General features: G+C 37.7%; 1 protein-coding gene across 2 annotated transcripts in view; it reads left to right on the top strand.

The window, feature by feature from the left end:
- CSNK1G3 (casein kinase 1 gamma 3) overlaps positions 1–27,690 on the top strand; it is a 112,926-nt gene extending 85,236 nt beyond the window's left edge. The window contains exons 11-14 of one of the 2 annotated variants that reach the window (XM_081088895.1): positions 2,562–2,657; positions 13,135–13,241; positions 13,739–13,762; positions 25,086–27,690. In XM_081088895.1, coding sequence (XP_080945021.1) covers positions 2,562–2,657; positions 13,135–13,241; positions 13,739–13,762; positions 25,086–25,140 — 282 coding nt within the window. In that variant the 3' untranslated portion in view covers positions 25,141–27,690. The remainder of the gene's footprint in view (positions 1–2,561; positions 2,658–13,134; positions 13,242–13,738; positions 13,763–25,085) is intronic. The other variant, XM_081088896.1, reaches the window with a different exon arrangement.
- Positions 27,691–27,933: the final 243 nt, after the last annotated feature.

The raw sequence follows: 27,933 nt of genomic DNA on the forward strand, positions 1-27,933 counted from the left end.
AGATGGATTTTCTGAGTTAAGGTGATTGAGAGCTGTTGAAATTTTTGAGCAATGTTTTCACTTTCTCTTTTTTGTAAAAAGTTTTATTGGAGCCACCTTTAGCATAAGAAATTTTGTTATTTCTCTGAGTTAAAAAGTGTGTTTAGTATTTTCGATTGTAACCCTTTTTAGAGAAGGATAATGGTTTATCCTTCACATCTTTCATCCCATCAGAGTTCTAGTGAGGGTTAAACAAGAGATAAAAAAATCAAAGGAAAAAACACAACTTGTTAAGAATCATCACAAAATAAAATGCTATTTTTAGGGGATATTTAACAGTATTCTTTAAAGTATAGCCAATTTAAAAAGTTCAGTTTTAGCCTTAGAAAAATTGGGACAATAAAGGGTCTTGCATGTGAATTAATTCAAAATATAAATTACACCTTGTTGATAGCTTAAGTGCTCTGGTAGATGCTGTGTATAGAAAGAAATGGCTCAGAAGTCAAGACTCAGAGTTTGTATTTAATAAATCAGTTAATTTCTAAAATGTACTTTGGAAGAAAATTAATAATTCATATTCTCTGAATATTTCCACTTGAACTGTTAGGTATTATAGTAAGTGAGGCTCTTCTTTTGTTGTTGAATTAAATTTTAATTTAAATATTTTAGAGGTTGACTTTCAGACATGTCTTACTAGCTAGATTGTTAGCTCACTGCGGGTGGGAACCAGATGTTATTCATGTTGTCCTTGTTCAGCTAAATGTAGGGAGTCAGTGATTTTTTTCTTTCCTGGAAATCCTTTAATATAGCTTACATATTGAACTTGAAACCTGGATATGCAGACTGTCATTATAATAGAAGTTGTTTATCTAGAAAAAAATTCTTAGATATCTGTGAAGCAGTAAATAGTTTTAAGTTGTATGAGAAACACGTAGTTCACAATCCCAAAAGAAGAAAAATTCATTCTTTAAATGGCTAAAACCTTTGCTATGTCCCAAGGTAAACAATTTGTAACCTAGAGTCAATGTTTGAAGTTTAGTGGATCCTATATTTTATAGAAAGTGTTAGGTGCATGTAAATGTTTATTCTACTATCTTCTTAAAGAGGTCCGTGACCCCCAAATGTTGCCTTTTGTCCCGAGGCAACGTTTAGATATTTGTCTCAACTTTAACATCATTTTCATTCTCCCATTCTGTTCAGATTTTTATCTCATCTAATTTATTTAATTAAGCTACACATCTGCTAAATTCTGCTGATGAGTTTGGAGGGTTTAATGAAAAGATATTATAAAATTATCATCATTATTTTATGATTACATACTTCATGCCACAAAGTATGTAATTTTGAACTGTGCAATTTAATTTAGGGAACTTAGTGCCTGAACTTTTATTCATTGTGTCTACTTGAATTTTAATATCTCTTCTCCTCCCAAAGGGTTTCTCTCACCACTGATATTCTTCAGCTCCCTATAAACTAAAGTGCTTGGCCCTCTATGGCAAGATTTTCTTGACTTTGAAAAAGAAAGTAAAGAGCACCAAAGGCTTTAGAACGTGACCTAATTGTGTTAAGGAGCTAGGTAGGGTTATTGGAGAAGCAGTAGGCTCTGAGTTTGAATCTTGCTGTACTCCTTGCTACCTCTGTGATTTAGGGAAGTGTTTCACATCTCAGCGTCTTCATCAGTAAAATAAGGATAATACTATTTATCTCAAAATGAGATAACATATATAAAGCACCTCATGCAGAACCAACATGTCATAGAAACTTAAAATATTGTATTTATTTCTCCCCCCCTTTTTTTTATTAGTGCTGTCCACATTTTCCTGAACACATAGACTCGAACCCTTCTAATTCTGCTAGTAGATTATTAGTCTGTAAGTTATTGCCATGCAAATTTGTCAAAATCATCTAAAAGCATCAAGAATTATCAGTCTATTTCAGGGAAATGGGTTCCTTAATTTGAACCAGATAAAAGAAGATTAAGGAAGCTTATGTAGGATTATTACTTTAAAAAATTGTCGTATTCTCATAGTCTTCTATATAGCCCTTTTTACTTTTCAAAGAACTTCTCTGTTTTCTCATATTATCAACACAATCAGAAACAGGAGAGAAAAGTTTTCTAGAATATTAGGAACAACTATTTAAGTACTATTTTTTTTTTACCTTGCTAGAAGTTGTTCCTCATCAGAAAACTAATGAGAACCGCTACTATAGAAAATATAGTGAATGGTTTTTTAGGTCGCTAATGCTTGATTCGGTGTGCTTTCTTGGGCACATCATTTTTACCTCCCTGTTCTTTGTTAATTTCATTTATAAAGTTAAAGGGTGGAGTCTGTGACATCTAAATTCTTTTCACTTCTAAAATTCTATGGTTGTATTTTATTTTTATGGTTGATCATGACATAATTGTAGCAATTTAATTAAAATCTCTCCACATGCAGTATCATTGCATCTGTGACTCAGAATAGTAAGGGTATTTTAAAATTTCCTTTTATACGTTTGTTTTCCATATTATAAGGATGAGATGTTTAACATATTGGGTTTTTCTTCTTCCATCCATGCCACATGCATTAAATAAATGGCAGTCGGCAGACCACAGGGCAGCTTGGGACTCCCAGCAGGCAAATCCCCACCATTTGAGAGCTCACCTTGCAGCAGACAGACATGGTGGCTCGGTACAGGTATTTTCTGATTTTTGCATGAGTGATTATTTCCCAAATTTATACCACTAACCCTTTTTTGGAGCTCGTGGCATGATTTCATATCCTAATGAAAAACTTGTTGCTGAACTCTCCATAATTCTATTCCTTTGTATTTAACCAAAAAGCAAAATTAACATGATCTAGGAAGACCAACAGAGATACTGAGATTTTGCCTTTGTTTTTTTTTGTAAGTACATACTACAGGTTAGAAAAACAAACTGCATTACTTGAAATATATGCTAAACTTGAGTTTTCAACAATAAGCTCAGTCTTTTTAAGTAGCTTTAAGTAATAGAACATTTTTTATCTTTTTCCTTTTATTGACATACCTCCTTCAAAATCTAGTTAACTAGATTTCTAATTTTTTTCATCCTAATATTCAGAATGTACTTGCTGATTAATTAGTCAAATAAACATGCCCTATTTTTTTTTATAATGGTATATTTTCTTTGTGCTTGTAGAAAATATCAGATGGAGAAAATAATTTCAAGGACAAGTATTTATTAAATATTCTCCTCAATTTTCTGGATATTTATGAAAATTTAAAGCAGTCTCATTTTTTTTAATGTGTTTCCTTTCCCTTTTCTATAAACTTAGAGATAGCTGCTGTGTTCTGTCCTCTCATGCCCCCCACGTTTTAGTCTTTTATGTGTATTATGGAAATGGGGAAAGATTACTGAGCCTCTTAGTGCTTTTAAAATGTTGGCTTAAGCTAATCTAAATGCTGGTTGAAAGTAATTGAGATCATAAATGTTATTTCAATCTATTTTAATATAGAACCTTTTAAAATTTTTTGAATTTTTTCCTCTACATACTTCCATTTGAAATACACACACACACACACACACACACACACATCCTACTGAATTTATGTGACGGACTATTCTTTCTTGATTTGAATTTAAAATTTAGTTCTTGATTAAATCGTATAAGTTCTCATGTTTTTCTCATCATTAAATTTTAGAGGTAATTTAAATTATATAATCAGTATTTTTATAGGACTTTATAATCTATGGAATTTTTAGTTACGTGTAATAGAAGTATTTGAGTAGTTCTATAAAACTTTAGAAAGAGGGACTCAGAGGCAAGGATGCCTGAATTGTAAAATTTTTAATGATCAATTCATATAATTGGAAAAGTTATTGAAAAATTTATATTTAATTTGCATAACACAAGCTAGGTTGTGTATGTACCTGTATACATTTGCATGTCTCTAAGTGTTGTATGTTATAGTAAGTGTCTTGCTGAATGCTCAGGGAAGTCTGCCACAGAGGGTGAATGAGTTTGATTATATTGGCTCATCTTTTCAGTAACTTATGTTCTATTTTTTCACATGTTTTCAAAGACATATTTGAACTCTGCTCATTTCTCATCATCTCTTTAAAACTGTTCTGCCTGTAGAGCCTACATCTGGCTTCATTCTAATATTGAATAAGTGATCAGTTTTACTTGCAGGAATTTTAGTAACATATAGGTAAAACCATAAATTTTACACTGTTTTCATTAACTTCCTCAATGTATTGAGTTGCTCTCAATGTGGCACCACTAAGGTGGTTCCAGTTGACATGCAAGATTAAACCTCTTGTCATTTTGACCTACAGAAAGATCCTCAGATATTCTTTATTACAGATGTGCTTTTCATAGAAACTGAATCATGGAGTCTAAATTTGAGCTCCTTGTCTTTCCAGAATTATCATATAAAGGGTGGGGTAAAAATAGGTTTACAGTTGTTCCTGTGGAAAATAGTACAATAATTAATAAGTAATAAAACAAGAATAAACTCTTTGCATACTCACAACTGTAAACCTACTTTTGGTACACCCTGTGTAGTATGGATCAGACATAGCTTACCAAGTTGATCTCATTGTGGTTCAGAGCACAAGTTCTGGAGTCAGATTTGAGTTCAAATTCTGTGCCTTAGATTATTTTTAAAAAGTATTTAGCATAGAGGCAGGGGCTTAGGCAGTGCTAAAGAGTAGAATAATCTATTGCTTTTACAAATTTAGAAACTTGACTAGTATTTTTATTCATCTCTGGGAAGCAAAATGTAGAGGTACAGCCAAAAGAAAGCATTGTCAAATGCTGTCTCTTCAGTGAGGCCATGCTAACTCACTGACCAGGGATACAGCTATATATCTAATAATTTTTTCCACTCAAGAGACTAAGAATACTATTCAGATATCTGAAGACTTTAATATGTATGAATCTGCTCTTGGCTTGTATGTGTTATGGAGAAGCTCCTAGAGGAATCAAATGTGTCCCTCTCTGCTCTCCTTAGAATCATGGGTAATTAATATGGCTGAAAAATTAGACCTACCACTTTCAGTTTCTGTCCATTCATTATTTAACAAATATCTACATATAAATGTCTACTAGGGGCTAGGCACTGTGCTAGATTCTTTGAATAAAAGGAGGAATGACATATATAGTGCCTGTCCCTGGAACTTTTAGTCAGTGGGGGAGGCTAATAAATAAGCATTGTGATAAGTGGAGAAAACTTGCGGGGGGGGAGAGAGAGAAATTGAAGAACTAAATAAAATTCAGTCAAGCTGGTGTATATTGAGAAAGGAGACTGAGAAGTAGGCAGGAGACAAGTCATGAAGGCTCCTAACAGGTCTTGTTATTTAATTTGGACTTTATTCTGAGGATATTGAGTAGCCATAGGAGAATTAGGGAACTAACTTGATTATATAGTGTTCTCTAAAGATTTCTTTTACTAGATTGAAGGGACAGACGTGTAAGGCAGGGACACAGCTATCAAGTCTGTAGCTGAGGGAAAACAAAGGGTGGTGGAGATGAGAAGAAATAAAAGCACATGAAAGATAACTAGAAGATAGCATGCAGTTGGATATGGAGGCTGGGGGAGAGGGAGGGCTCAGTTATCCCTTTTTGATATGTTTCTACCTGGCAAATCAGGATCTCCAAAATTAGGTTTGAAAAGGGTACAGCTGGCAGCAGATATTGCTAATCTCTAATTCCACTGTAGCACAACTCCACTGAGCTCAAAGCTAACTGAAAACCTGATCCTATAAAGCTGAGAGGTAATTGCAAGCAGAGGGAAGAAGACAAATATTAAGGACACTACCTCCTTTACATGGTATGATATACTTCCTGATTGTTTGGAACTCTGTAGTTGTACAGCCTTTGATTTGCATTTAAGGTAGTGTGACTCTGAGCATTAGGGGAAAAACTGAGATAATGGTGCCAGTGTGTTGGGCAGCCAGGCACTGTTGATGAAAAGAAAAGAATAACATGAATAAGCAGTTTGATATTTTAATCAGTATATCTTCAGAAACAAAAACAGGTGATGGTAAGAGCAAAATGTATCTTGAAATGGTAAGAAAACATATGTAGTTAAAAGTCAGAGGAGTACTAGATGTTTTATCTCAGTTCTTTATTATGCTAATTGTTAATAGTGAGCTTTCTAAATAAACTTCAAATAAACATTTTCAGTTTTCTCTATCAAATCTTTGAAAAGGTAATAACAAGGAAAAAATTGAGTGATTAGTAAAATCATATCTTTCTGTTCATAGTTTTCTGGGGTACTAAAATCTTCAAAAGAGATTGTGGTAGGGGAGAATAGTAGTACCCATTATTGAGGGGGAAACATTCCAAAACCCCAGGGGATGTTTAAAACTGAGGTACTACTGAACCCTATATATACTATTTTTTTCTATACATAAAGACCTATGATAAAGTTTAATTTATAATAGGCACAGCAAGAAATTAATAAAATAGAACAATCATACTGTAATAAAATGTCATGTGAATGTCATCTCTCAGAATATTGTATTGTACTATACTCACCTTTTCACTTAAAAGAAGCAAACACTTTACAACTTCTCTTTGGCATGTCCAAATTGCCAGCATCCATTATTAAGTAAAATAAGGGTTACTTTAACACAAGCATTGGGATATTACGACGGCTACTGTATATGGGTAATGTATACAGTGTGGATACGCTGGTAAAAGGGTGATTCATTGCCCAGGTAGACAGTACAGGATAGCACAAGATTATATGCTACTCAGAATGGCAAGCAATTTGAAACTCTGAATAGTTTATTTCTGGAATTTTCCATTTAATATTTTCAGACCTTGGTAACTGAAATGATGGAAAACAAAACCAAGGCTAAGGAGAGACTACTGTAGTTATAGCTTTTATTACATAAGTAATTTCTAACTCATCTCTATTAGGTTTAGGTTAGGAAATTTCTTGTCTAGTTATCATTGGGATAAATCAGCATTACCAATTTATTTTGATATTTTTTATAGTAACATTTACAGTAACATCTTGAAAAGCAGGAATACTAAAAGAATATTGTGTTCTGCTTAATTCTTCCATAAGTGAAAATTAGACTGGAAATCTGTTTTAGTTTATATTTGTTGAGAAACAGTGAGAATGTCCTATGCCTTTGGGTCATAAGTTGGAATATGAAGAATTTCAATTATAACTCTAGCTATAGTTTTTAAGATATATAAGAAAGTTGGTTTTGTATAGTACATGTGCACCCTAGCTCAGGTTTGATAAACTCTGGAAATTTCTCTAGTTTACCAGAAATGCAAATTTAACTGGGTGTCCTATATTTTATCTGACACTCCCTACCTCAGACAGATTTGCTAGCTCATTGCTTCTTCAACCAGCTAGTTTATAGATAGATGATTTTTATTTATTTATTTATTAAATATATTTTTATTGATTTCAGAGAGGAAGGGAGAGGGAGAGAGAGATAGAAACATCACTGGTCAGCGAGAATCATTGATTGGCTGCCTCCTGCACGCCCCCTACTGGGGATCGAACCTGCAACCCGGGCATATGCCCCTTACTGGAATCGAACCTGGGACTCTTCAGTAAGCAGGCTGACACTCTATCCACTGAGCCAAATGGCTAGGGCACGGGTGGGCAGACTTTTTGACTTGAGGGCCACAATGGGTTCTTAAACTGGACCGGAGGGCTGGAACAAAAGCATGGATGGAGTGTTTGTGTGAACTAATATAAATTCAAAGTAAACATCATTACAGAAAAGGGTATGGTCTTTTTTTTTTTTTTAGTTTTATTCATTTCAAACGGGCCGGGTATGGCCCGCGGGCCATAGTTTGCCTACGGCTGGGCTAGGGTGATAGATGACTTTTAGAAAAAGCTGAGTTCATAAGTAAAATATATAATGTTTTAATATTTCTAATATATATTTTTGGATAGATGGAGGTCTGGTTAAATAATATATTGAGCCTCTACTGATCACTTGGTAATAACATGCTTACAAGAACTCAAATAGAATTAGGAAGATACTATAATAATTTGTATGAATTTATTATATTTGGAAAGTATATTAGTTGGCCTTTTCCATTCATTGACTACAAAGATACCATGTGTTATCTTTGATTATATCACAGTCTGTGAGAATGAGTTCTTTTGGAAATAGATTGATTGGGCAGACAGCCATTTAAGTGAATCATCATTTATCACCCACACTTAGCTGCAGGCTGTTTCCCCACCCCCTTCCCTTAAACTCTGATGTTCTAATAGTAGAGTTTAAGGGAAGTCTGGTTGCCTTTTTTTTTTTTTTAAAATCTCTTAAAATAAGAACTGCACTAAGTTTCTTATCAGAGTGGGAATATCAGAGAAAATTTATTTTGAGAACAAGAACAAAAAACCCTGTAAAATACCTGAATCATTTTTTCAAATGTCAAACCCCAAAGCTTCTGTCATTTTTATACAAACTTTCATTAAGGAAATCAGCCTGATGAACACTAATATTTTAGAGACTTATGTTCTAGTTTGAGTTAAAATTCTAGAAATGTCACTTAACTGGAATCATATTTTTGAATTTGGCTTATAAAAATAATTTGTATATATTTGTTTGATTGCTTGTTTTATTTAGGTTTCTAGGAATATGATGACACATTATCCTATACTAGAGGCCCAGTGCACAAAATTCAAGCAGGGTAGGGTCCCTAGGTCTGGCGGGCGATCAGGGCTGATCTGTGGGGCAACCGGCAGGGTGATGGGGGTCCCCCCACTGGCACCTGCCTTGGCTGGCCTGGGGTCTGTGGGCTGGGGGCAGCTCTTGCGTTGAGCGCCTGGTCCCTGGTGTTCGGTGCTTGTCATAGTGACTGGTCATTTGCCATTTGGTCGATTTGCATATTAGGGTTTTATTATCTGATATAATAAAACCCTAATATGCAAATCGACCGAATGGCACAACGACCGGTGGAATGATCGGTTGCTATGACGCATACTGACGCTCAATGCAGGAGCTTCCCCCTGGTGTTCAGTGCACTCTCACATGGGGAGCACCACTCAGCCAGAAGCTGGGCTCATCAGTGGCAGTGGCGGGAGGAGCAGGCCTAAGCCATCAGTCAGACATTCTCTAAGGGCTCCCAGACTGCAAGAGGGTGCAGGCCAGACTGAGCGACCCCCCACTCTGAGTGCACGAATTTTGTGCACTGGGTATCTAGTTTATAATATTGTCTTTGTTTCTTTTTCATAAATCCATTTGCCAAAAGACCACTAGTTTTCTTAAGTGAAAACAATTTTGATGCTATGATACACTCACAAGTCACTGGTGTTATTTTATAGGACTTTGTTACCACATTGATTCTGTTCTGACCCTGGGATAGTGGCCTTCATTCAGGGGGTTAAGGTATCTGGGAAGCCCAAGAATATTTACATTAAAAAATTACATAAAGGAAGATGTTACTTCCTTTATGTCTGGTTCTGATTAGTCGGGTGAAATGGGATTTGAAACATTTCAGTAAAATATAGTTTATTAAAGTTAGGCATGACTTTGTGTGAACTGAAGCAAATCAGATTATATAATTACTAGAGGCCTGGTGCATGAATTCATGCACAGGTGGGCCCCAGCCAGCCCGCCCCGATGGGGGCCTATTTGGGCCGGGCAGGTGAGGGGAGGGGACACAAGAGGTTGGCTTGCCGGTCCTGCCCCCAGTCAGGGTTGGGGGACCGATTGGAGGCAGGGCTTGCCTGGGGGAGGGGCCGCAGGCAATTGGCCGGCCAGCTGCGCCCCTGCTCAGGGTGGGGGGGCAATCAGGGGCAGGGCCAGCCAGGGGGAGGGGCTGTGGGCAGTTGTCCAGCCGGCCCTGCCCCTGGGTGGGGTGGGGGGGGGGCGATCAGGGGTGGGGTTGGCTGGGTGGAGGAGCTGTGGGAGGTTGGGGGAGCCAATCAGGGCCCCCATCAGGCTGGTTGGCCACTGCAGTGTGCATCATAGTGACCAGCTCTTCTGTTGTTCTGGTCGTTCTGGTCTTCTGGTCAGTATAGTACATATGTAGTTGCTGTTTGCTGGAAATTTAGAACACCTGAGTTTTAAATGTTCAGTTATGCTGCTTACTGGTAAAGTAAGGGAAGGCATGTTAGAAGAGCTATTTATAATTTGAGGTTGGGTCCCTCTAAGGCAGTGGTTCTCAACCTTGGCTTCACATTAGAATCACCTGGGAATCTTTTTAAAATCCTGATTTCTGGGCCTTATCCTCCAGAAATTTTGTTTCTTTGTTATGGGGTGGGGCCACAACATTAGTAACAAAGAAACAGAATTTCCGGAGGATGAGGCCCAGAAACCAGGATTTTAAAAAGATTCCCAGGTGATTCTAATGTGCAGCCAAGGTTGAGAACCACTGCTCTAAGGCCAATGAGCGAAAGGAAGAAAATAAACCTGTTGAGTATTATGTTGAGGGGAAGAGCAATGGAAATTGTTTAGTGAACTGTCTTGATTATCTAGTGCATGCAAGGCACTCTGCTAGTTAAAGATACAGGGAATCCAAAAAGTATAAGAATTCTATTTTCTAGCTCCTTTCCAATTCAGTGTAGGGGCTCTGACATTTAAAAATTAAGAATAAAGAAGCAAATTGTGCTCGAGAATTGGAGCAAGTAATTATTTTAAAATATTTTCAGAAGGAGGGAAAAATAAAGAGAAAAAAAATCAACACAGAACTCAGTAGAATGACAGAAAGGAGGAAGCAGGTGCCCAGAAGCAGAGAGGCAGACTTTCCCATAGGGCTTTCCATCCTTGGGCTGCCTCTAAAGATGACCAAGCAAGTTTTGTGTGTTTGCAGCTGTAGATGCAAATGCTGCAAAACAGCGGTCGCCAGCCTTTTGGACCTCACGGACCACCAGTTGGCGACTGCTGCTGCAGAGTTCATTTCTAAGTACATGTTCCACATAGGATACAGGAAATTGAACTTCCATAATTCCTGAATTAATCCAGGTATATTGGTTGATTTCTAGTTATTTAAAGTTGGGGAGAGAGGGACCTGTTCTTTACACTAGAAAATGAGTTCCACAAGAGCTGGGGTGTCTGTTTTGTTAACTATGTTATTCCAATTTCTTAGAACAGTGCCTGGCATATTGTAGCCTCTGAGTGAGAACTTTTGAAATAGATTTCAGAAATATGGGGTTCTGTAAAAAGTACTTTAAGTCTAGTCATCAGCTGCAACTCTGGCACCCAGGCCTTTGATATGTTCACATTTTTTTTCTCGTAAAGAGATCAGGTAAGGGAAGCATCAAAGCTGATTCTTAGATTTTGAGCCTGGAGGTTTGGGAAGATGGAAACATAGGAAGAATAGCAAATTCAAGAGATTATGATAAATTTGGTTTTGGAAATACTGAATTTGAAGTGGCAAGCTTTTTTAGGCTCAGGGAATCCTTTATATAAAGGTGATAGTTGAAACCATCATTATAGGTGAAACTGACAGTAATTATGATGGCCACCAATTATTGAGCTCTACTACATGCCAGTCACTGTACTTTATATACTGATTTCATTTCATCCTCAGTTTGCCTTGCTAAATAGATACTACTGTTTCTAATTTCATAGTTGAGGACACTGAGGTTTAGCAAGATAGGATATCTTCCCAGGGGTCACGTAGCTGGTAAGTGGTAGAGCTAGGTTTTGAATCTAGACCCATCTTATTCCAAAGTCTCTAGCTAGTGCCAAGTGATAAAAATGTACAGGAAAATGAGGATTGAGCAAAGACCACTGAATATATTTTCTAGGAATCGTTGTGCAAGAAAACAGAGTTCTGGTGTAGGGGCGGAATCCATATTGCAAGGAGTTAAGGAATGAGTGAACGGGAAAATTTTCTAAAAATGGAAATGGAAATTTAAGACTTGTTTTCAAGAAATTTGGGGGAAGGCAAAAAGTAGTACAGTATGGTGAATTTGTAGGACCAAGTAAATTTGGGAGTTTTGTTACAGTTTTTATCTTATTTTTGGATTTGCATTTATTTCAACAAATATTTATTGAGTGCCTACTCTATGCCAGGTAGATTAAAGAGATATAATAGGAAGTAACACTGGTTTCTTGCTGTTACAGAGTTTAATTTTTATGGAGGTGGATGTGGTTGTCAAGAAACAAAATCAATCAGAAAAACATCAACATGTATAAATGTTATACAGAGAGTTAAAAATAGAATATAATATGTAAGAGAGTGTCTGCATGGAAGTTTTAGATTGTATGATAGAAAGACCTGTTTTAGAGCCATTATCTGAGGATCTAAAAGATAAGATAGCCAGTAACCAGGGAGGGAATTTAGGCAGTGAGAACAGATAATGCCCAGGCCTTAAAGTACGAATAAGCTTGACAATATTAGATGGAGGCTATTGAGCAAAGGGGAAAGTGGTATGCTATCAGAGGTAGGCATGGTTCATATCTTTTATTATAGGGCTATGTAAATTGATGTAAAGAATATGGATCTTTATTCTAAATGAAGTGGGATGTCAGGTGCTTAAAGAATATTAAGCAGGTAATTGTACATGACCTAATTTACATCTTAAAAGGTACATTCTGTCTTTTGTGTGGAAAATACATTAATGGGGGAGGGGATACAAGTAAAAGCGGAAGACTGGCTAATAGGTTTCTGCCCTTATTCACACAAGAGATATTGTGGCTTGGACTGAAGTTAGTAATAAAGGGGGGAGAACTGAATAGATTTTGAATGTGTTTCTGGGGAGGATACAATAAGACTGTCTGATGAATTAGATACGTCTTTCAGTTAAAGAGAGGCATCATAATGTTTCCTGGATTTGGGGCTTCAACAACTGGGTGAATGAATGGGCAATATGAGAGGGAGACCTGAGCATGATTACATTGAAATGAAGGAGTTATTGAAAGAAGCAATATTGAAGTTTGCAAGGGAAATAATTCATGATGAAGCAAGGTACCAAAGAGTGAGCATACAAGAAGGAAGAGATAAATGTAGGATTCAGAAGGAAGGAGACAGAAGACAGAAATTTCAAGATAAAAAAGAAGTTGAAAGGCAAATATTGGAAAACCTTGACCTTTAATAAAATGCTAGGCCTATTACTGTGTTCAGTTATGAACAACTACATATTGTTTTATGTTCCTCATATTAACTTTCTAATTTATTTTAAGCATAATTATATTTATCATCGTATAACCTATTACTTTGCGCATATATAATTTTGTTTTGTTTGTTTTTGCAGGTTGTAAGTTCTACAAATGGAGAGTTAAACACAGATGACCCTACTGCAGGACGTTCAAATGCACCCATCACAGCCCCTACGGAAGTAGAAGTGATGGATGAAACCAAGTATGTGTTCGTTTTGCTTGTTTAAGTAACTTTTTGTTCTAAAACTATGCATGTCTGACATTGATAGTCATGTACAATTATTTCAGGAATATTTTTTCAAGGAATAGGTGCCTATAAAATAAGTGATATGTTTATTTTAATCACTTTAGAATTGTACTATTTCAGTAAGTATTTTAATAATACAAAATAGTTATTTAAGAACTATGCTCAAATTCTTATTTATAATCAATAGCATATTTTTACGAGTGCTGATGCATGAAAATTATTGCTATATTATAGATTCTCATTTTTATTTAAGCATAAGAATAAAAATTTTATAGTATGCTGCATGCATTGATATTAGTTTTAATTTAGTTTTTTGTGAGTTTAAATTATAATGCTGCTTGGGGAAAAAATTAAGCATGAAAAACAATGTGATAATTTCAATGTGGGCTGTTTCTGATGATCTCTCTCTCTCTCTTTTTTCCTTGTATTTTTTTTTTTATGTGTGTGTATAGCTGCCAGAAAGTGTTGAACATGTGGTGAGTTCCCAAGTGTAGGCAGGCAGAAATAGCTCCGTTGTCTGTAATTTCAAAGATTTTTAGCACCATGTTTGTTTTTTAAAAACATACCTTTCAACATAGACATTATAATTTGTAAAAGTTGTTCAAAAGTATTTGATATCATTTACATTAGCTCTGAAAAGCAAGAAACCATTGTTTGAGGAGCTCTTTTGCCTGCTGCAACTTTTGCTTCAAGTAACATAGATTTGGGTGCACTTTTTAATTGAGTAGATATACCAACCCTGCTTGTGCTTGTGTACTTGTTTTACAACACAGAGGCTTCATTTGCTATTTTAGATAGAAAGACAGGCTTTTGAGATACGCTTTCTTTTTTCCTGTTTGTGATTATTAAATACAAATAGTAAACCCCCTACCCCAACCACAATGCTATTACTAAAACAGTATTTCACTTACTAACTAATAATATTGCTATTGGTAACATATGGTATGCATTGATAAATTTCATGATAAACTATAGTTGATAGAGTGTTACGAAAAATCCTCATATAAATATTTTCTACTAATTTCAGATATTATAAAAGGTAATGTTTCTATCAGTTGAGGTCATGTTGAATTTAACTGTTGCTGACCTTTGCCTTTAGTTGTTATGCTGTGTTAAAATGCCCCTCTCAGTTTCAGGACAATTTTTGAGTCAGCCTTGGAGTGAATAAAGAAAGTTGCTTCTTAGATTAATAAATTTTGGAAAGTTCTATTCATATCCAAAGCGAACCTTACATAATTTCCAAAATAATTCTCCTTTGCTGGCCACAAGATGAGGAAATTTATGTGGATATTTCTTTTTTTTTTAAAGAATGTTTATTAATTTTTAGAGAGAGGAAGGGAGAGAAATGTAGTGAGAGCACAACATTGATTGGCTGCCTCCAGCATGCCCCGCCCCCCCCCCCGCCCCCAGGGAACAAATCTGCAACCCGGGCATGTGCCCTGACAGGGAATCAAATTGGCATCGTTTGGTGCTGGGAACAACGCCCAACCAACTGAGCCACACTGGCCGTGGCTGTAGATACTTCTTTTTAAAGAAAAATGATTAAGTATCCAATTTTAATCACTTTGGGCTATGGGGTTTATTGATGGTATGACTTGGTTTAGTGGATTGCGGGATATAATTAGTCAACTGCATCCTTGTGCATTTTTATGTCAGAAATAAAAACAACAGTTTTGCTCATGTGTGCAATCCTAAATACAGTTATAGAAGTAGGGTGGTAGTGTGGCCGATTAGAATGCACAAGTCCTTTGCAATTAGGTTGTAGAATCCTACTTCTGCCTCTTTGTTACCTTCTTCAGGCTTATTTCTTTTTCTGTCAAATGAGGCTAATAATACCTACCTCATAGGATTGAGAAAGTTAAATGTGATAAAACTGGTATTTTTTCTGGCAGATGGCAGGCACTCTGTAGTTATCACCCCGGTTTATCTCTTCTCTTCCAGTTGCCTGTGACCTTTCTCGTCTGTACTTTTTCCAGGCTGTGCTTCTTCTGTCCTCCTTGTCCCATATTTTTACTTCCATACTCACATCTCTTCACTGAAACTGGCTCTTTCTGTGTTCACATCTTCCTAGATACCTGCTATCAACCAAAGCTATTATATATATTTTTTCATTTATTCCTTCAACAATTACACTGCTTGGATTTCAGAAATATCTGGTACCACCTTTACCCTTAAGTAGAGTACACACCAGTCAGGAAGATTGTAGTTGTATTAGCATACATCAGTATATGACTAAATGCTATGGAAAAGGTATAAAGAGAAAGATTACTTACTGACAGAATGATCAGAGAATGCTTTATGGAAGGGGCTTTGAAGAATGACATTGTAATTGAATTAGTTGAGATGGTGTGGATGTTTATGGGTTTGGGTTTCTTTATGTAGGTGTTGGAAGATGAGAGAAAAAGGAAGTAAATGGTGGGAAGGTTATTCCTAAAGGAAAGGTTCTCTGGTGCTTGGAACTTCATGGCGCCAAGGCCTGTCACACCTTTCATAGTCTGGCCCCTGCCTGGCTTTCCCAGCTCCATTTTCCATTCTGAAGCTTATATTCTATTGGTTCCATACTGCCATCAATATACTATTCTCTTTATCCATTTCCCACTTCTTGAAACTTCTTGAATTTCTTATAAACAAGGATTTTTTCATCTCTAGATCCCAATGTCTAAAACAGTATGCCTTAATAAATTATTACTAAACTAGAGGCCCGGTGCACAGGATTCGTGCACAGGTGGAGGGTGTGGCCTTGGGGATTGGCCCACTGTGGGAGCACACTGACCACCAGGGGGCAGCTCCTGTGTTGAGTGTCTGCCCCCTGGTGGTCAGTGCGCATCATAGCAACCGGTCGACCGCTTGTTCTGGTCATTCGGCCATTCAGTCTCTGGGCTTTTATTATATAGGACAACTGACTATAAATAATGTGGTATATCCATACAATGGACTATTAGTTAACAGTATAAAAACTAAAATTGGAAACATGATAAGTGAAAGAAGTAGACACAAAGACCACATATTATATAATTCCTTTTAGATGAAATTTCCAGAATAGGCAGGTATATAGAGACATGAAGCAGACAGTGGTTGCCTAGGGCAGGGAAGAGGAGTTGAGGAGTGGCTGCTAATAGGCAGTGTGGTTTCCTTTAGGGTGATGAAAATGTTTTGAAGTTAGATAGTGGTGATTATTGCTGTACTATAAAAACCACTGAATCGTACACTTTAAAAGGGTGAATTTTATAATATGTGAATTATATCTTAATCAGTTATTTTTAAAAAATGAATATCAATCCATCATTTCAGTTAAGCTTTTTTCCGGATAGGTTACAGAAAGCTTTAGAACTTTCCTAACCCTTCACTAGTTGAAAACTAAACACATAAAACTTTGCCTTTCCTTTCATCAGGATTATTCTTACATTTCTACAAGTTTACTATTGCATTCCTCATATTTTTAGTTTGTGATTCAGAAATGTAAGCATGATTTTTTTTTCTAAATTGCATCTTACGCTTCTTCCACCATTGTGTAGGTAGCTAGGAACTTACTTAAAATTCTTTTTCAGAATTTGTTTCTGACTTCCTCTCTTTCTTCTTACCTGTGATTGATAGAGATCCCTCTCATTGCATCCCACTAGAATGTATTTTACGTTGGACATTTTAGAGTCTCAAGTTTCCTAGAATAGTACCTCATGGGATAAATATATGATTTCTGAATGATGGAAAGTATTCTATTCCCCCAATATAAAGTGACTCCTTCATTAGTAACAAGGTTTTGCCTTTTTTACTGTAGCTGAGAATTTTTTTTCAAGGCAGGTGAAATAAAGAATAGCACTCTCATCATTCCTTCCAGGAATTAAAACAAGGCTTCCAATAGTTTAGTTATCAAATTTATAAGTAGTATGAAATCACCTATTCCTTTGTTCCTCTTTCCCCTTTCTAACATTTACTTAGCAGTTACTGTGATTTGGTAATATGATTATGAGGAGAAATCAAGGCCTTTACATTCCATTAGAGAAGTTAGACTATCCCAGTTACTTTTACATGGTGGTTCCATACTCTGGCTTCATTTCACAATCTTCTGGGGAGTTTCAACAATAAGATAATACTTAGGCTGCACTGTCAGCATTTCTGATTTAATTGCTCTGTGGTGGGGTCTGGTTACCAGTATTTTTAAAAAGCTTCTAAACTGATTCTAAGGAACAGCCAGCATTGAGAATCATTGGTCTAGTACAGGTGTTAGAGGATTAGCACTATGTAGGATACAGTGTTGTTGGAGTTCAGAGACTGGGTACTCACTTCTAGCTGGGAAGATGTAGAAGTCTTCAGCGGTAAAGATATACTTGCACTGGTTCTCAAAGATAAGTATGGTTTGGCAAAGTTGATGGGTGGTTGTCAGAGAGAAGAGGTTGAGCAAGGAGCAACCCACGAGGCTATATAATGCGTGAGTGCTTTAATGGGAACTGGGATGGATAGGCTAAGTGTCCAGTCTCAAAGGGACTTAGTGGCCAGGTTAAAAAAAATTGAACATTATCTTTCTCAGCACAGCAATGAAAGCTGTGTGTTTTAAGCCAAGAAATGGTATAATCAGATTGAACCTTAGGAAATAATTTTTGGCAACAGTTTTGAGGCTTATGTCACTTCCTGGGATTCATAAGATTGTAGAAAACCTTCCTTCCTCGCACAGTGTAGGCTGCCTGGAAAGGAAGCCTGATGGATGATGAGACTGAGAGGAGAGTGGAAATAGGTTGGAACCAAACCTAAGAGCTGTGTGGACTTAATGCCATAGATTGTGTAGAGACATTGCTGAGATTTCAAAGGAAAGGGTGCCATACATGGTGGGCAAAAGTAGGCTTACAGCTGTTCGTATGGAAAATAATACAGTCATTAATAAATAATAATACAAGAACAAACTCTGTTTTGCGTACTCACAACTATAAACCTACGATGGCGTACTGGAGAGAGGGAGACAGACTGGGAAGTCAGTTAAAAGGCTCTTAGCAATGATGGGAACACAGTGTTCCAGACTAGCCAGCAGAAGAGAATGGGACGTTTTTGAAAGTCATTTCAGACTTGAGGGACTAATTGCATGTAGATGGAGAGGAAGAAATTAAAGATGAGGATAGGTGTACAGGTTCCTAGTTAGAATAGTTTGTGGATGGTCTTGCCCTCTGATCTAAACTCCTCTTGGCTAACTAAACAGTTTATAATTTAAAAATCAAGAGATTCAGAGGTACTAAAATGTATCAGGTATACATTTTAGGGGGAAAATCCTTTGTCAAAGAATTATGCTATAAAAGGTATTTTCTGTATTCTCATCAGCTCCGCCCGATGAGCAGAGGTCAGGTTCCAGAGTCCTAACTGTATGGTAGGTTGCCAACAGTCTCTCAGCCAAAGGATGAGCCAGTGAGTCACTGTAGAAGGGACCAATAAGAACTTATACAAACAGAGAAGCATGCTTCAGTTTCTGGTATATCTGTGAGAAAGAAGTATATGACATAATCTAAGAAAACAAGCCCAATTCTAGATGAAGGAAAAGGCAGTGACTAAAGAGGAAGTGGTGGTGTAATGTTAGTAGCAAAGCCTTGGCCCTTACCAGTATGTTTTCTACATATTTTAGGACTTTGAGTCATGATAGTCCCCTGTTTCCTACCCAAACAGTATTTAAAACAACAACCTTTGAATTCATTAGGAGCAGGACTTAACATTTATCTGCAAAGGATTTAAGAGTGGAGATGTGACTGCAAAGCTTTTAGATTGGCTACCAAATTACCGTGTCCGAAGCACGGATCTGACTTGTGAGACTATATTGTCTTACTGGAACAGCATAAGGAATAATCAAGAAAGAGCCAAGAAAAAGGGAAGCATTGACAAAACATGATTTAAATGTCTGGTTAGCTTAATCAGCTTCCCCTAGGTGTTGTCCGTAGTCTAGATCAGAAAAGACTCCAAGTGAGGTATAAACTAATGTATAAGAAATTGTAGCCACTGAGCAGCAAGGACAGAAAAGATATTTTAACATTTTAAAGATGTAAATAATTTTCTAAGAACAGATAATTGAATTTATTGATAAAAATAACTTGCTCACATCGTCTGTGAGAACTAATGTATGTGCTAAATCCTAGAATCTGCTATTATATACAGTTGTTATTACCAATAGCTCCCCCCCCCCTTTCCGCTGTACCAAGTGTTAAAATAACATTGTCTCTTTTTACTCCTTTGCCTGCACTCATAAACTGATGGCATGGTGTCCACTCAGTATCTCCAGTGGTCAGCCCTGAGCACCCAGGCCAAGGCCTCATTGGAAATGGAGAAGCAGGAGTGGGGTCTGGGCAGTTGCTTCTAGAGAACAGTGCTTCTTGAGATTCAGACTCCTTTAAGAATATGGTGCAAGCCATTCTTTTCCCAGAAAAACTTCCACAGGCACTAAAATCTGCATTGTATGAGTTCTCACTGGGGTACGCAGCCCATGGGTAAAAACTCTAGCTTTAGAAGATGCTATAATTGACCAGATTCTTACTCTAGGAGTTGCATTTATGAGGCATATCCTTTATTTATTCAGTAATATTTCATGAGTAACAGTTTTGTGCCCATTTGTGAGATGTACCTGTGAGCAAGATCTTACGAAGCTTTTATCTGATGTGGAGGCAGATAATAAAGACATGAAATACATGTAGATTATTAGTACTAAGTACTGACAGGAAAATAAAACAGTCATGTGATAGAGTGATGGTATGGGCACTGTGTTTTAGGTTCAGTGCTCAGGGACAGGAGATAATTGAGATGATACCTAATTTCTTAATCACAAAGACTATAAATCAGCTGTTTTGGTAATGACTTTAAGAAATCAGCCACAAGTTAAATAGCAATTTTCTTCTGTTTCTATTTGGAATGTATTCATATTATATAAAGCAATGCTGCCCTCTGGTGGTAGTAAGTTTAATGGCATTCCAGCTTTCTTTTTGCAAATGTATTTCAGGATTTACAGTACTCTATTTAATGGGATTTCTTCCTGAAAAATAGATGTCATCTTTAGATTGCTTTTGAATTTAAAGTTTTTGTAAAATTATAATTCATTTGAAAATCTTATTTAATCTGAAATAAATTTGGGAATTTTTTTTTTTTTTTGATCCATAATTCTTACACAGTTGAAGGAAAGGATACCTAAGAGGTAGGAAGAACTCAACTCTCAGAACTGAAAGGTGATTAATGGTACTGGAAAAATAAAGCAAGCAAGGTGAATTGCTAATATAAGCATGAAAATCTATGACTTGGACTTATTCATTAAAACATGTATTACATTAAGTTCCCTATTCCAAAAGGCTTAAGACACCTTTTAGTGGAAATTTTTTAAAAGAATGTATTTTTGAATTTCAGTAGCCAGTGACAGTATTTAGAAACAGTGAACATTATTAGTAGACTTTATATTAAACAATGAATAAATTTCCATTGAAATATGACCATATTCTTTAATATCCTAAATATTTGGTTTGTTTCTTCTAACTCTCAATTTTTTAATATTTTGTTTTTTAAAGTATGGACATGTTCTGACTCTTAAGTTTTTAATTGAAAGGTTCTTTTTGGAATAATGATTTTTATTTTATAGAGAGTAATTTGACTTGAATGATTTTTTGTTTTGCTTTTTATTTTTGAAAATTTATATAACCAATTTGAGAAGGTATTAGGTAGCTAACAGTTACAAATAAATTTGACTTATTTTTCTAAGTCCATGAAAAATCTAATGTACCCATATTCTTTTTTTATGGTGGTAGCTCTTTTTAAGGCCCTTGATTGGGTAATTTATTTCACTTCAATAAAAGTAAAAATCATAAAGATTAATGACTGCACATATTTGTAGTTGAATCTTTACCAGGTGATACATACAATTTTGAATTATTCACATTTTATGGTCTAGTCATTATGTGCTGTTTGAGTATACTTAAAAAATGCAATTGTGTGATTGTGCCCCATAGTGATTTCATAATCATGGCATAAATCACAATAAAGGGTCTGACATTAATTTTTTAAACACTTTTTATAATATACTAGAGGCCCGGTGCACAAAAATTCGTGTACTTAGTGGGGAGGGGGGGGTCCCTCAGCCCAGCCTGTGCCCTCTCGCAGTCTGGGACCCCTGGGGAGATAACGACCTGCTGGCTTAGGCCTGCTCCCGGGTGGCAGAGGGCAGGCCCAATCCCTAGGTGCAGCCCCTGGTCAGGCTCAGAGCAGGGCCGATTGGGGAGTTGGGGCGCCGCCTCCTGTCATGCACAGAGCAGGGCAGATTGGGAGGTTGCGATGCCACCCTCAGTCATGCTCAGGGTAGGGCCGATTGGGGGGTTGGGGCACCGCCCCCGTCACACTCAAGGCAGGGTCGATGGGGAGGTTGCGGCACCACCCCCTGTCACTCACAGAGCAGGGCCCATCAGGGGGGTTGGGGCTCCTTACCCTGTCACGCACAGAGCAGGGTCGATCAGGGGGTTGGGGAGCTCCCCCCTGTCATGCACAGAGCAGGGCCCTTCAGGGGGGTTGGGGAACTCCCCCCTGTCACGCACAGAACAAGGCCCATCAAGGGGTTGGGGAACTCCCCCCTGTCACACACAGAGCAGGGCCAATCAGGGGGTTGGGGCGCTGCCCCCTGTCACGCACAGAGCAGGGCCCATCAGGGGGGTTGGGGCTCCGTAACCTGTCATGCACAGAGCAGGGCCAATCAGGGGATTGGGGCGCTGCCCCCTGTCACGCACAGAGCAGGGCCCATCAGGGGGGTTGGGCTCCGTACCCTGTCATGCACAGAGCAGGGCCCATCAGGGAGTTGGGGAGCTCCCCCCTGTCACACACAGAGCAGGGCAGATCAGGGGGTTGGGGTGCCGCCCTCTATCACCCACAGAGCAGGGCCGATCAGGGGGTTGGGGCGCCGCCACTGTCGCACTCAGGGCAGGGCCGATGGGGAGGTTATGGCTCTACCCCATCACACACAGAGCAGGGCCCGTGGAGGGGGAGGAGTTGGGGCGCCGCACCCTGTCACACACAGAGCTGCAGGGCGATCAGGAGGTTGGAGAGCTCCCCCCTATCAGGCACAGAGCTGGGCTGATCAGGGGGTTGGGGAGCCTTCCCCTGTCACGAACAGAGCAGGGCAGATAGGGAGGTTGTGGCCCCGCCCCCTGTCACACACACAGCCGCAGGCCTTCAAGGGGTTTGGGCGCTGCCCCCTGTCACACTGATCCTGGTGCTGGGAGGCCTTGCAGCTCCGCTGATCCCGGTGCTGGGAGGCATATTACCCCTTTACTATATAGGATAGAGGCCTAGTGCATGGGTGGGGGCTGGCTGGTTTGCCCTGAAGAGTGTCCTGGATCAGGGTAGGGGTCCCCACTGGGGTGCCTGGCCAGCCTGGGTGAGGGGATGATGGCTGTTTGCAGCTGGTCACACACCCTTCAGGGTTGGGGTCCCCACTGGGGTGCCTGGCCAGCCTGGGTGAGGGGATGATGGCTGTTTGCAGCTGGTCACACACCCTTCAGGGTGGGGGTCCCCACTGGGATTCCTGGCCAGCCTGGGTGAGGGGCTGAGGGCTGTTTTCAGGCTGGTGGGTGACTGAAGCTCCCAACCACTCCTTGTTTTCTTTTTTTTTTTTTATATTCTGGGCCAGCTTTAGCTCTGGCTCTAGCTCTGAGGCCTCTGCTGCTGAAAGCAGGTATCTGGTTTGTTTGGGTTCTATAATCGAAACACTGTATCGACTCCAGCTCTGAGGTCCCGGAGGGCTGAAAGCAGGTTTCTGGGGTTTTTTTTAGCTTCTATATTTGTAACAATGTTTCTAAAACTGCAAGCTCAGAGGCCCGCAAGGCAGGCGGGTAACGTTGGAGTCCTCCGTCACTGAAGCAAGCGAGTCTCATGTTAGCTTCAAGCTGCCTGGCTGCCGGCCGCCATCTTGGCTGGCAGTTAATTTGCATATCTCGCTGATTAGCCAATGGGAAGAGTAGCGGACGTACGCTAATTACCATGTTTCTCTTTTATTAGATAGGCTTTTTAAATTGATTTCAGAGAGGAAGGGAGAGGGAGAGAGAGATAGAAACATCAATAATGCGAATCATTAATTGGCTGTCTCTTGCACACTGCCTACTGAGGATCAAGCCCACAACAGGGCCATGTGACCTGACCAGGAAGCAAACCATGACCTCCCATGCCCGCTCTTCTGAAATTAATTTTTATGATGTGGGTAGAGATATTGTATAATATAACTGGATAGGGTAGATTTCTATTTACATTTATTTCACCAAAAAATATAAAAAATATCTAGCAATTATTTCCTCTTTCATAATCTTTTGCCAGGTAGAACAGATAAAGCTACATGGTCTCTGTTATGTGTTGCTTGAAAATATTGAGTTAATATCTCTTTAGGAAGGTGGGCTGGTAAGAATTACAGGAATATCTCTGTAAGGTCACCATAATGTAGCTTTGAATTGGCAGCATTTTGCTGATGGAATCACCATGTATATATACCAGTGTCTTACTTTTATTACAAAATGTGATTTACACACACACACATAACTTCAGTGGGGAAACAAAAAGAGCCCTTTTTTATGTAGTGCCTGTCATCTTTATATTCCCATAGATTGGATAGGTTGAATTTCTTTTAAGTGTGGGAGAGGAAAACTAGACCTTTATTTGAAAGAAATGCCAGACTTTTTGGGGATATGAGTGTATGTGTGTGTGTGTGTGTGTGTGTGTACACACTTTACCAGCTGTTAGCTCAATTTTGAAAATGAAATGTATTTTAATAAAAACACTGTTTTTATAATTACTCAAAGATTGTGTATACATTTTTGGAGACACTGTGTGTATATATATATATATATATATATATATATATATATATATATACATATATACATATATTCATGTATATATATATTGTTTTATTGATTGCTGACCAGTGATTCTCATTCTCATGGACCTTCAGTTTCTACCAGCCTAGTGTTGCCCTACATGGGTTGCATGTGTTTCATCTTCTCATGACTAGGAAAATTCACCCTCAGAAAAGGTAGTTCTCTCAGGGATCATCTCTAGATTTTTTTGCCTAGGAATAAAAAACAGTACAATATTTCCTTCATAGACTACAAAACAATCAGTTTTCAAATACAAAACTGAATCACATTGATTGTGCTATTTTAAGTGTTAACTATAATTCTTACCTTAATTCAAATAACACGATACACTTGACCTTTAACCCTTAAAGAATTAAAAAGTGCCAGTGACATTCTTACTCTGTTTTGTATGTTTTCTCTCTTCCAGTTTGTGTGATGGGAAATGTTTGCTGAAGAGTGTATTTTAGATTTTTCTTTTTGTTTTTAGCGATTGAAACACATTCTTAGTGAAAACAAAATCCCCAATATGAGGATCATTATTGCTTTTCTAACAATGGTTTCAACAAGCATGTATAAATACCAGGAAGAATGGGAGAGAATCCACAAGATGAATTTTATAAAAGCATGCCATAGCCAGAGATTAACGAATATCCCAAATAATAATATGGTGGGGCAGTTAGGATTCAGATCCCCTTAGCTTTGTACAAAGCCTTTTCAGTTTAGTGACTCCTTTTACTGTTGCTTAGAATTGTCTTGCTCTTTCTAAAAGACACGTTGATAAAACAACAGCAATAATTCTGCTATAGTTCACTAATATCTATGCTTCACTGGCATGTTCACTGTTCATCTTGCACTAGCCTATTGCTTTTTATGACCATTTAAAGTAATATGATTAGAGTCAGCTTTACTTTGTGACATTTTAGCACTTTTATAATTAAAAAGTGTTTCCTTCCATCTGCAGGTGCTGCTGTTTTTTCAAACGAAGGAAAAGGAAAACCATACAGCGCCACAAGTGACTCTGGAGACAGGCAGATCATGGGGAGTTACTTGCGTGTTCATCTTCTGTCTTGTGATGAAAATCATCTCTGTAGTGACCACATATGTTTTCAAGGACTCACTCTTAGAAACAAAAATGTTATACTTTCATACTTCATTGTGTGGTTGTCTTACATGCACATTTTTTTTTCTAATTTAACTATTATGGAAGCTTTAACGTTTTGTCAAAACATGAGTGCTTTGCCCATCAGTGAATGGAATGGACCAATGAGGTAGGACTGGTCAAAATAGTCCTAGAGAACATTTTCAGAAGCTCTCCTCCTGCCACGGAAAGCAGTACAGTATCTTAAATGTCAGCCAGTTAATATACCTGATCTAGTCTTTTATAACTCCCGTAAGAGCATAATCAAACAGGAATTTTCTCCCCAATGGTAACACAACAAAGGAAACAGAGTTGCCCAAATATTTGAAGAAGGTAATTCTTGAGAAGTTCATTTTTGGTGTGACATCTGCATTGATACCAGTGTTACTGATGGTACTGCTATTTGTGAGTCATACTAAAATTCTCTCTGAAATCATGGTACAGTCACTGCCCAGAGGTACTGAGGAAAAAGCTCTATGTGTTTGGCAGATGGTAGTGGTAAAATGAATAACAAGTAATGTGGTAATTATGAGTTCTGCTTTTTTAAAATTTTTAAAATTATTTATTGCTTTGAGAGAGAGAGAAAGAAACATTGACTTGTTCCACTTATTTGTGCATTCATTGGTTGATTCTTGTTTGTGCCCTGACTGGGGATCGAACCTGCAACCTTCACATATCGTGACAATGCTCTAACCAGCTGAGCTACCCGGCCAGGGTTAAGCTCAGCTTTCGTGGCACCACTATGTGAAGTACAGTGTTGCTGAAGTGGCAAAAGCACTTACTTAAAAAAAATGCAACATTTGTATAATGTAACTTTATGCTTCCAGATAATGTGTGTTAGACAGCAAGAGATGAATACTTTGAGAAATGAGAAATGTGGGAGTTTTTTTTTTTGTTTTTTTTTTAAATACACTAAGGAGAAGAAATAAATGTGAATCTCATTGCAATGTATAAGGTTGAAGTCAAAGGGGATCCCATTGAAACCCACTGCTGAATGATTACATTCTCCCTTGAGCAGAAAACTTTGGATGTGCCACTCGATGGTGTCTATTTGTTAATTATTTGCTTTTTGATAAAAAAGATCCCCAGCAATAAAAACTGGGTCACTTTATTGCCCTCTGTGCACATTAGTCTCTTGTATTCCACTTTGCTGGCTCTCTGGAGTTTTCCGACGTTTTAGCCTAATTTTGATGATTGAAAACTAGTTTGGAGAGGATGGGTCAGGTGCTTTGCCTCCATAGTCTGTTAAAGTGCCTGCATATGAACAAAGTTACGGTTCTGTAAAAAAGGAAACCCATTCCATTTTTCAAGTATGCTTTGTTTTAAGCCATAAAGGCAGGTATTCTTTTGTCACATCTTTCCAGCCAGGATTTTCAAGAAGAGTTAAAACAAAAAGACTGGCTAGGAAGAATTACGTTGTTCAAATCTCATACTCATTTTTTGTTTATCAAATTGTTACTTCCTCCTTCCTTGCAGCCCCTCCTTCGTCTTTAAGTTCGAGCCTCCAGGCACGCTTATTTATTTTTATTGTCTCAAGGTAACATTTAAAATGTGTAATTAAAGTAAATAAATCTACATTTTTGACTTCATTATTGCATTTACAGGGATTTAATTGTACTTTGTAATTTATTTTTCTCGTTAGCCAAAAGTTCAATGCATTGTTTTTGATGAATTAGGCACCCATACAAATACTGCAAATCTGGATGTTGTTTATTGTTGCTCTGAATCCTATGAAGATCTTTTTAAGTTGTTGATTTTAAAGACCTACACTCAGCCTAGGAAATATTTGCTGTATAATTTGGTCATCAGTTTCCATCGTATCTATTTGTATACTGTCATGTTGTCTTAAACTGCAGGAGTCACATACTAAGTTGTTATTTTTGTTTGCTTTGAGCAAGGTAGATGGATGTTTTGGCCATTATAATGTGAAACCACTTCTTTCTTTACAGTATTTGACCAAATATGTGTGTCTCTGATATTTGTAAATACATGCGATATCTGTATTTCTTATCATAAGCCTATTTAGTTTTATTCTTAGTAGGGTTTTTGGACTGTACAGTGTTTATATGATCTGAACTCCTTATACATAAGAAGGTGTGTATATTAATCCAATTATGGACTTAAAATATTTTAAAGTATAAATACCCTTATTTGCTGCAAAGACCAGTGTGTACACATTTGCTTTTTAGCAATATTTTTAATTGCTCCATTTTAATGCCAAGGAATAAATCTTTTGGCAACACAGACTGGTCAGTAATAGGTAATGCAGGTATGTTCAGGTTAAGCCAACAACGTTTTGCATTTTTATGCTTCTTTTCTGTCAACACTAATGAGTCAACATTGCCTGAATGTCTGAATAATGAAACACATCCCTGTTTAAAAGTATGTAACTGAAAACGAAATAAAAAATAAAGGTAGTTTTTTTAAACTTGCTCTTAACCCTTTCCTCTCATCATGGGTAAGATGATGCCACTCACTAATTTGAGATAGAAATTTTTAAAGTACAGCTCACTGAGTTTAGTATATGGGAGAAACAGAGCTATAGGAATATGCTTTTGGTTTTGTTTTGCTTTGTTTGAACCCCCTGCAAGGGAGCACATACCAGGAAGTATCTAAGCTTTCTTTAATGAAAGTTTAAACAATTTTTTTACACTTCTATGACCTACTTAAT

The sequence above is a fragment of the Myotis nattereri genome, assembly GCF_964212035.1.
Source record: "Myotis nattereri genome assembly, chromosome: 4".
Lineage (NCBI taxonomy): Eukaryota > Metazoa > Chordata > Mammalia > Chiroptera > Vespertilionidae > Myotis > Myotis nattereri.